The sequence below is a fragment of the Musa acuminata genome, chromosome BXJ1-8 (genome assembly GCF_036884655.1).
Source record: "Musa acuminata AAA Group cultivar baxijiao chromosome BXJ1-8, Cavendish_Baxijiao_AAA, whole genome shotgun sequence".
In the NCBI taxonomy this organism is placed as follows: Eukaryota; Viridiplantae; Streptophyta; class Magnoliopsida; order Zingiberales; family Musaceae; genus Musa; species Musa acuminata.
This window is the reverse complement of record NC_088334.1, coordinates 5,068,611-5,079,462: the sequence shown is the minus strand read 5'-3', so window position 1 is coordinate 5,079,462 and position 10,852 is coordinate 5,068,611. Positions and strand designations below refer to the sequence as shown.

Here is a 10,852-nt window from a genome sequence, read left to right as displayed (position 1 = left end):
CCTATTACTGTTGTGACATCCAATGGACAGGCCCAATACCGAACCGAAAGTCTATTGTTGGACCGGTTCGATCCGGTCTGGTTCTAAATCACATGGATGGGTCGAGAAGAAGCCCAAATAAGGCCCACCATGGAACCGAAAGCCTAATATTAGACCGGTTCCATCCGGTCTCGTTCTAAATCACAAGGACCGGTCGAGCCCATCCACACAATAGCAATAACTGGTCTCTCTGTCACGTGCGTCGCACATTCTATTCTTGTTTCAAGCGCTGGAAACCCTTACGGCCCTTCCTCTCGCTTCCTCTCGCTCCCGACCTTTTCCGCCTTCTCCTTCCTCTCTTCCGTTTGGCGAGCAACTCGGGCGGCGGCGGTGGGGATGAGCGTGTGGAACTACGTGGTGACGGCTCACAAGCCGACCAACGTCACCCACTCGTGCGTCGGCAACTTCACCAGCCCCCAAGAGCTCAACCTCATCATCGCGTAATGCTTCTATCCGAATCTCCCCTTAAGCATTTTCTTTAATTTTTTAGGGTTTTGTGCCTTGCAATTGGCTGTTTCTGTGATTTTGGTGGAGATTGTCTCGCGTTAGGGTTCCGTGATTGGACTGGAAGGCCTCATCTAGTTAGGGTCTTGATTTATCCACATCTAGTTATCTGATTTATCTGATTGATTTAACTTGATTTATCTAGTTAGGGTTCCGTGATTGGACTGGAAGGCCTCATCTAGTTAAGGTCTAGTTAGGGTCTTGATTTATCTAGTTCTTGGAGTTCTTGATTGGGGTTTTCTTTGGTTCCGTTTGGTTTCGTTGCCCCTGGCGATGCTGGTCTAAGTTTGTCGATGTTGATATTTCAGTCTTGCTGCCGTTGCTTTTGATTGATAATCTGCCTTTTCTTTGCAGTAAATGCACACGCATTGAAATCCATTTACTTACGCCTCATGGACTGCAGGTAACAGGATCATAATTCGTCTATTATTTTCTTTATTTAATTGTTCTTTACACTATCGATGAAGTTTTTTTGTTGCTCGTTTAGAAATATTAAAGCTGTTGGAGGATGCTGTTACTAGTAGTTTGTACGAGACGGGATAAAGATGTGTACGAAATTACCCTCTAAAAAAAAAGAACCATGGAAATAAGGCTAATCCGTAGACATATTAGATGCCTAGACAATATTTTGCCAGAATCATGTTTGTGAATTATCTTATGCAACATGTTACTAGGTTTAACCTATTAGTTTGATGGGTCATCTATTATTGCTGTTGTGTTCTAGTTGAAAGGATGTTTTGCATGTGCTATTGAAGCATTTGCTTTTCCAGGCAATTTGCCTAGCAGGTGTTCATCTTTCTTGTTAATCTAAATTTGACCATTAATTGGAAAATGCTTAGAAATTTTAGTTGAACGTGGAAAGTAAAATATGACTTCTCCACATGCTTTATGAGCAGCAATCATTGTTATGGCTTCTGTGTTTTAGACGCAGCAAGATGGTTATGCAAATCATCATAACAAAACTCTTGCTCAGTTTCTCCTCTCTCTATATGATTAATATTGAGGCCAATACAGTTAGTCTGTTGACGGAGATAAATATGTTTGGAAATTGCTTAGAACTTCACTTTTGTTCTTTGGTTATCATCTTCTTTGTCTGTTTTGTCAATCTTATCATATAGCTCAATAGTGTTTTGTTTCTTCTCATCACTATTAACAAACAATGATTCAAGACTACTTGATTTATTAATTAATGCATATCTGAATTTTAAAAGTCAGAAAATTCGTAGAGCACTTACAATTTGGTGTTAGTTTCTTGTTGCACTCACATTTTTGAATTGATCTTTTTGTTAATGCAGCCCATGTTGGATGTACCTATATATGGAAGAATTGCCACACTCGAACTTTTTCGTCCGCATGTGAGTCTTTTGCCCTCTCATGCTTTCTCGAGATGAGACCTCTTTTTAATTTACATATATTGAATTCTCTATAGGGTGAACCTCAAGATTTTCTATTTATCGCTACGGAGAGGTACAAATTCTGTGTTCTTCAGTGGGATGCAGAGACATCAGAGCTTATTACAAGGTAAAGAAGGATATGTGAATGCTCTTCTTATTTTGTGAAAAGGTGTCTTGATACTTCCATGTGCAGAGCCCTATGTAATGCACGGATAACTCTTTCCTTGATTAGCTTTATTTTCTTTTAGAGCAAGAGCCTTTTGATGCTCAAAAAGGAATGTGGAATGTTGAAGATGAGGGACTTACATTTTAATTTAATTATATACTATATAACATGCTGATTGAAATATATGTGAATAGGGCAACCTGGATGATTTTGGTTGAGGCGAGCACTGAACTGTCTTGATATTTCATGCTTAATCCATATGTTTGTACATATTGATGTATGTACATTATACACACATCAACAGTGTGCAAAGACTATTAAGAGTACATGCACCTTTGCGCACGTACCACGTGGACTATTTCATGCACTAAGTTGGTAGTTAATATTGTTGCAGTTACAATACCCTATGATTTCACAGTAATGAGAAAATGAACTCTTTAGATGTCATTCATCTGCTTGTACTTGCCATTTTGGTTGCCGAGGTTGATTTTAACCTTTTCCAATCAATTTTCTGATGGAAGAAATGATGTATACACATTGCTTTCTCAGTTATACATAATCAAGGAACCCAGGCCTTTGATTTTCACATAGTTCTCACATATTGATTTTTTTAAGCATTCAGTGTAGTCTTCTGTTTATCCATAGTCATTAGCCTTGAATATGAGAGTATAAACGAAACTTGCTTTTCCCCCATGAGTAGTAATTCTAGACCAAATTGTAGGATCCTGTTTACTGAAGCATACAAAAACGTGCTGTTTTGTTGTGCAGAGCAATGGGTGATGTTTCTGATCGAATTGGTCGTCCAACAGATAACGGACAGGTAAAAGATACTTGATACTACATGTTCATTCATGGTTGAGAAATATGAGTAAATAGTACATTGATAAATTAATTGTTGATTCACTTTCTCCTACTCGAATGATCTCTATCCACTTTGCAGTCTTGTACTGAGTCTTTGTCTATATAATATAGAGAAACATAAGTATTTAAAGAAGAGTCCATTACTCCATTGTTGATAGGAGAAATGTGGGGTACCATGATTCGGTGCACAGCATAGGGCACAAGTTAGAGACTTGGCTCATATCTAAGAGAACTGCCCCTGTCTTCACTCCCTCTTTCCCCTTGGATAAGCACCCTGCCAGCCAGTAACTACTTAAGTTGCAACATCAAGCAAGTGTTTTCAAGTGGCTTTTTACTGTATTGAGATCCTTGGTACAATTTCGAATTCTTTTAGACATTCAGTGTAAGTTCTTTATGTGTGATCACTTGTGGAATGTGGACACTTCATGCCATATTGTAAATTCCCTTAATGTCTGAGCATGGAGTAATTGACTGGTTTAGCGGGCACACGTTTAGGTCATCATATTTTATATCTAAATTCAACAATTCACCTTAATGTTTGGTGGATCTAAACAAGTATGGTCAAATTTCTCTGCTTTCCTATGCACAGGAAGCAATACTCAAAGTGAATGACTTGGATTTCAATTGGTCAGTGTAGGGCCAAAGGTCCATGGAGATGCTTAGTTATGCACTGTAGATTGTGGTTATTACTTATTAGTGTTCTCCAGATATAATTGTTCATTTGCTACAGTACTTGTTATTAGTGCTACAGTACTGTTATTGCTACATTACTACTACAGTAATGCTACAGTACTGTTATTACTTAGGTATTACTTATTACTTATTAGTGCTACAGTACTGATTAGTGCTACAGTACTGATTGTGGTTATTACTTATTAGTGTTACAGTATGCTACAGTATGCTACACCGGACCGGTAGCGGGCGGTCCGCGTACCGTTAGTCTGTCGGACCGGTATGTACCACCCGTACCGGGCGGTACGATTCAGTATGGCAGACCTTGTTAGAGTTAATTATGTGGTTGCTATTTATTGATGTCAACCTCTTTGTTTTTGTAGATTGGTTTGATTGACCCTGACTGTCGGTTGATTGGCCTCCACTTGTATGATGGTCTATTTAAGGTGATACATCTGTGAATCTACTTCTTAAGTGATAGCTGTGATTGAGATCCAGCCATTCAGGGCTAAGCTACTCATAATTTATGGTTTTTATTTCTTTGCCAGGTTATACCATTCGATAATAAAGGACAGTTAAAGGAAGCTTTTAACATCAGGTATCCCCATGGAAGATGTTCTCATCGGATCATCACTCATTAACAAGTCATTCAACAAGGGTTTGTTTCTAAGAAATGTTTTTGTAATGTTTGTTTCCATCGCAGGCTTGAAGAACTTCAAGTTTTAGATATAAAATTTCTTTATGGCTGTTTGAAGCCTACAATTGTGGTCCTGTACCAAGTAAGAACAGAAGTTACACCATTGATTAACATTTATTTTGTTATATCTGAAGCATTTTCATGTCTATTACTTGTTAGTCTTATTATTCCAATGTACCATTATGCCGGAATGAAGTTTTGCTTCCAATTTTTTTTGTGTAAGGGAACATTGAATTATTCACCAGGTAAGTGAGTAAAGCAAAATGGACAATGATAATATTTGGCTTTTTGAAAGGAAAAAGGTAGAAAAAAGAACAAGAAGCCCACGTATGTTTTGAGTTGTATCTGTAGAAAATTGGGACTGTGTTGGTACATCACTGGTTAGAGAATCTTTAAGTAGTTTTTGAAACATTGCAACTGTTTCTATGACATTTTAACAAATTTATTGCTTAACTAAGAAGATGTATTGTGTGCATCAACATCCTGGTGAAAACATATGAGAAACATGATTTTATGGGTCATTCCTTAAAAAAGGTGATATCCAGTATTAAATGTATTTTCTTTTCCAAAAGAAGTTTTAAACGTTATAACAGCACAGGTTAGTGCACAGCTTTGTTGCTTGTGCAGTCTCCATCTGGTCTGTTTTTCTGTTTCACATTCATAACATCTGATCTGTCCCTCCACCTCGTATCACCTCTAGTCACTTTTCTGAACCTTTAACTGCAAGTTCAGTACTTCATTTCTTTTAAAATCTGAATTAAGGTCTCTTTCGATTGGATTAGTTTCTTTTGGGTCTTTTTTTGTATAGTTAGTTTACCACAGAAAGTGTTTGTTTCATGGTAAGTCTGCTGTGTTTCCAATTTATTAAATATCTTCATTGCTTAAGATGCCTTTTGGAAAGTCTAAAAGGCCTTGAATATATGTTTACTAAATTATTTAATTAAAACTGAGCCAATTAATCTATACTAAGAAAATCTCAAAGTATCGTTAATTTCATGATTATGTCATGCAGGATAACAAGGATGCTCGGCATGCTAAGACTTATGAGATAGCGCTCAAGGATAAGGACTTTGTTGAGGGTCCATTGTCTCATACTAATCTTGATAACGGGGCTGGTATTCTGATTCCTGTGCCCATGCCCCTTGGTGGTGTCATAATTATAGGGGAGGAGACGATCGTTTATTGTAGTGTTTCTGCTTTTAAAGCTATACCAATCAGACCGGTAAGTTCGTTCACTTAATGCTTTTAGTCATTTTAATCATAACTTAATTATTTGTTCAATTATTTTTCTAATTCTGTGGCTTGCTACCCATTGCTATGTACAGTCAATTACAAGGGCCTATGGAAGAGTTGATGCAGATGGCTCTCGGTACTTGCTTGGTGATAACGCAGGCCTTCTACATTTACTCGTCATCACTCACGAGAGGGAAAGGTGGAACATCTGTTTGTGTTTCATTATGTTTGGAATCAGACCCACCGAGTGTTCTTTTTCTTTTTTAACTGTAAAATGTTCCAAAGTTAATATACTGATTCTTTTTGGCACAATGCTGCAGAGTAACTGGTCTGAAAATTGAGCACTTAGGAGAGACCTCTGTTGCATCAACAATATCTTATCTTGATAATGCAGTTGTGTATATTGGTTCAAGCTATGGTGATTCACAGGTATTCTACTAAATGATTTTCTTGGCAGTTCCACTAAATGATTCCTCAGTTGAATTCTCTGCTGCTATTTGTGCTTTTCTATGTATTGCCTGATTTCGCAGCATCTTGTTGCGTTCTGTTGCAATTATGAAAGTTTGCACTGAAATTGTTTAATAACAGCTTATAAAACTGAATCTACAACCTGATGCAAAGGGTTCATATGTTGAAGTTCTTGAAAAATATGTCAACCTGGGGCCTATTGTGGATTTCTGTGTTGTTGATCTTGAGAGGCAAGGTCAGGGTCAGGTTGTTACCTGTTCGGGAGCTTATAAAGATGGATCCCTCCGCATAGTCCGAAATGGAATAGGGATTAATGAACAGGTATGATGCCTTTATGTGTCTTTATTGATGGTCATATCAAAATAGTTGGAGCATTTTTTATTTATCTGCAGACATCTGTTGGTAGGCATCTGTAGAACTTCAAGGTATCAAAGGGTTATGGTCCTTGCGGTCTTCTACTAATGATCCATATGACACCTTCTTGGTGGTAAGCTTCATCAATGAGACACGTGTCCTGGCAATGAATATGGATGACGAATTAGAAGAATCTGAGATAGAAGGATTTTGCGCAGAAGCCCAAACCTTATTTTGTCAAAATGCCATCCATGATCAACTTGTGCAGGTGCAATTTTACAATGATTGCATTCATTGTGGTTTTTATTATGTTCAGATAGCTTGATTCCACACTTGCTGCTGCTTGCTAATCAATTGTGGACTCATGCTTATCCATACCTCTATGAGGCAGGGCTTGCATTTAAAAAAAATTGTCATTAATGCAATATATGCACTAGGTTACTGCTAATTCTGTTCGATTAGTGAGTTCCACCACTCGAGAGTTGCTGCATGAGTGGAATGCACCTTCAGGCTACTCAGTCAACGTTGCAACTGCTAATGCCTCCCAGGTTGTGTTTCAGCTTCTTCTTTACCTTTTCCCCTTCTTTTAAATTTCATAGGTAGACAATTGTTAGCAACTCATATGATCGTTCTATATTAAATTTACACCATATGAGTTCTAGAGCATGAAAAGATTACATTTGTGCCTCAGCTTTTATATTGAGACATTTCCACATGGGAACTAAATGCACCTTCATCTCTGTGATATTATTATGCACAAAACACTTCTGGGAAGGATATATTTGAAACTAAATCTGTCATATTTCAGATATATGTTGGTTTGCACATTTACTAGCATAGTTAGTATGATAATAGACTGAGTGACATGGTGATATTTTCGGTGAAATACAGGTTTTGTTGGCCACTGGCGGTGGCCATCTTGTTTACTTAGAGATTGGAAATGGGAAGCTGGCCGAAGTTAAACATGTACAATTGGACTATGAGATATCTTGTCTTGACATAAATCCAAGTGGTGAAAATCCTAATTATAGCACATTAGCCGCAGTTGGTATGTGGACAGATATTAGTGTCAGGATATTTTCACTTCCTAGCCTAGAACTACTTGCAAAAGAAAATCTGGGAGGTGAAATTATTCCTCGATCTGTTCTTCTATGTACCTTTGAAGGGGTAAGCAGATTTGGAGCATAAAGATGCTGTCCTTGTGGCATTTCTGCAGTACAATTTTATGCTTTATTGCAAGTAATGATGCCTCTATTAATTGCCTTCTTTAATCTTCATCAGGTATCTTATCTTCTGTGTACCCTTGGAGATGGACACCTGCTCAATTTTCTACTGAATTTGAGCACCGGTGAATTATCTAATAGGAAGAAGGTCTCTCTTGGTACTCAGCCTATTATGCTCAGAACATTTTCTTCAAAGGATACCACACATGTATTTGCAGCATCAGATAGACCTACAGTTATCTACAGTAGCAACAAGAAGTTACTCTATAGTAATGTGAATTTGAAGGAAGTCAGCCACATGTGTCCATTTAATTCAGCTGCTTTTCCTGACAGGTTCTCTATTTCCCTTTTTTTATTTTTTATGCCATAATATCTCAGAAAATGCCAAAAGTATTTAAGTTTATAATTCTGTGTTACCCAATTTATGATGCTAAATTTTCTTTGTCATCCAATTATAGTTTATATTAATGTTCTAAAACAGCCTTGCAATAGCAAAAGAAGGTGAACTTTCAATTGGAACTATAGATGATATCCAAAAGCTTCACATTCGCACAATTCCTCTGGGGGAACATGCACGTCGAATTTGCCATCAGGAGCAGTCTCGAACATTTGCCATTTGTAGTCTCAAGAACTGCCAGACGAGTAATGAGGAGACAGAAATGCACTTTGTTCGCCTGTTGGATGATCAAACCTTTGAGTTCATATCAACCTACCCTCTTGATACCTATGAATACGGTTGCTCCATTATTAGTTGTTCATTCTCAGATGACAATAATGCGTATTACTGTGTTGGAACAGCTTATGTTTTGCCTGAAGAAAATGAGCCTAGCAAGGTGAGCCTTAGCTATATGAACTGTATAATATCAGCTCTGGATATTCCAAAATTATTAATTTGGCTATACGCGCAGAATTATCTGCTATTTCTTGGTCAAATCTTGCAGTGCATTTTCTGGTACAGGCTTTCTTACATAAATACTTGCCTTGTATTTAAGTGCAGTATTGCGTTTTCATCATGAGGTTTGACGTTGTCAGTTTTACCATAAAAAACTTTTCTAGAAGGTTTTTCTTTTGCAGTTTTCTAGTTGCAGGGCATTCTTTATATGTTACGTTATACAAGTCTTGAGTGGGCCTTTTCTGTAGTGTTGACATTTATTCTTCTTAGCAACCTATTATTGCTGCAGTTTGATTAGATTTGATTATACTCTTCTTCGTGGTCTGTAGTTATTGTTATGCTCCGTGTAGTTGTTAGAATATTTCACATATAATTTGCTCTGTATGTATGTAAGACGATCTGTATTATGACAGATTATTCATTTGATATATGGGATGAATCTTATGTCTCCAATATTTGCAGTGAGATAACCTATTCTACAGAAATCATACAGAACATTAGATTCCAGTCAAATGCGATTCATGTTTGATGAATGATTCACTAGTTTCAAATTTAATTCTCTATCTGGTTTTTATTTTCTAGGGAAGAATCCTGGTTTTTGTAGTTGAAGATGGGAAATTGCAGTTGATTGCTGAAAAGGAAACCAAGGGTGCTGTGTACTCTCTCAATGCTTTCAATGGTAAATTGCTGGCTGCTATTAATCAGAAAATCCAACTATACAAATGGATGCTTCGGGAAGATGGATCAAGGGAATTGCAGGCGGAGTGTGGACATCATGGGCATATACTTGCTTTGTATGTTCAAACTCGCGGTGATTTCATTGTTGTTGGTGATCTGATGAAATCTATATCTCTGTTGTTATACAAGGTATTGTCAAGTTATCCCTGTGTTGCTTGTAAATTACTTACATGGTTCCAATTTCTTTTTTGTTTGTGTAATAAGATCAGAAAGAGACCCAGGAGAATTTTTATAGTTGTCTTCTAAGAGGGATATATATATATATATATATATATGTCCTTTGTTGAATATTAAGTGTGTAGGTTCTTTTTTTGGGCCTTGGCATCTTGTCATTTCTGAAGCATGAGGAACATAGTACATTTGTTGATTTACATTACCAGAATTATTTTGACTATTGCTGAATCAGATATATCATTTATATTCAGCATCTATGTATTGTTCATCCCTGAATTTTTTACCTGATGAGTAACTTTACTTTTTCAGCACGAGGAAGGTGCGATAGAGGAGCTAGCTAGGGATTATAATGCAAACTGGATGTCAGCTGTTGAGATTCTTGATGATGATGTCTTTCTCGGTGCTGAGAACAACTACAACCTTTTTACAGTGCGGAAAAATAGTGATGCAGCTACAGATGAGGAGCGAGGCCGGCTTGAGGTTGTTGGTGAATACCACCTTGGAGAGTTTGTCAACCGCTTTCGACATGGATCACTGGTAATGCGACTTCCGGATTTGGAGGCAGGCCACATTCCGACGGTTATATTTGGCACTATCAATGGTGTCATTGGGGTGGTAGCGTCCCTTCCTCATGACCAATATGTGTTCCTTGAGAAGCTCCAGGCCAACCTCGTGAAGGTAATAAAGGGGGTGGGTGGCCTGAGCCATGAGCAATGGCGATCGTTCAACAACGAAAAGAAGACAGTGGATGCCAGGAACTTCTTGGATGGAGACTTGATCGAGTCTTTCCTTGATCTCAGCCGCAGTCGGATGGACGAGATAGCATCCTCCATGGGAGTTCCATTGGAGGAGCTTTGCAAGAGAGTGGAGGAGCTGACAAGATTGCATTGAAGAATGTCTCGGATGGGAACTCATTTTGCTGCTTCTTCATGTTACAGCGGGCTTCCTCCTAAGGCGGTACATGGTGAGTTGATGGGTCTGTGTGCCCAAGTGAAGGATGCATGTAAGCTGTCGTTTACCATCTGTTTTATAAGCTACCATCTGTTTACCATATGTTTTATAAGCTACCATATGTTTACCATTCAGGGTCACAGTTTTTTTATCATTTTCCGTAAATGGTTTTATTTTGTGCGGAAAATGTGGTGTGGCCCTGTCCTCGTGTCGTCGATATTTATTGCTTGCTGATTGTGATATGTTTTTATTTTATGTTGAATTTATTCAATTAGGTCGACTCTGGAACGTTGGCTTCCCACCCAAATCCCAACCAAAATCCATTCCACTAGGCTGACTGGAACACCATTTACTAATAAAACAACTTGCAGTCACTTCCAGACTGACTTGTATTAAACCAACGGAAACAATATTACTCGGACGAAATCAACATTAGCTGTGTCCGCAGGATCTAAAGCAACAACAACAACATCAAAAAAAAAAAAA

At 37.9% G+C, this 10,852-nt stretch overlaps 1 protein-coding gene across 1 annotated transcript; it reads left to right on the top strand.

Annotated features, from left to right (window-relative positions):
- Positions 1 to 239: 239 nt before the first annotated feature.
- On the top strand, positions 240 to 10,500 carry LOC135587186 (DNA damage-binding protein 1). The gene is made up of 19 exons (XM_065078291.1): positions 240 to 479; positions 898 to 946; positions 1,839 to 1,898; positions 1,973 to 2,064; positions 2,872 to 2,923; positions 4,020 to 4,082; positions 4,185 to 4,234; positions 4,340 to 4,415; positions 5,346 to 5,555; positions 5,659 to 5,765; positions 5,887 to 5,995; positions 6,155 to 6,355; positions 6,441 to 6,656; positions 6,826 to 6,936; positions 7,280 to 7,555; positions 7,670 to 7,944; positions 8,093 to 8,444; positions 9,086 to 9,370; positions 9,725 to 10,500. The coding sequence occupies exons 1-19, from the start codon at positions 376 to 378 to the stop codon at positions 10,304 to 10,306; spliced, it is 3,270 nt and encodes a 1,089-aa protein (XP_064934363.1). The 5' UTR covers positions 240 to 375; the 3' UTR covers positions 10,307 to 10,500.
- Positions 10,501 to 10,852: the final 352 nt, after the last annotated feature.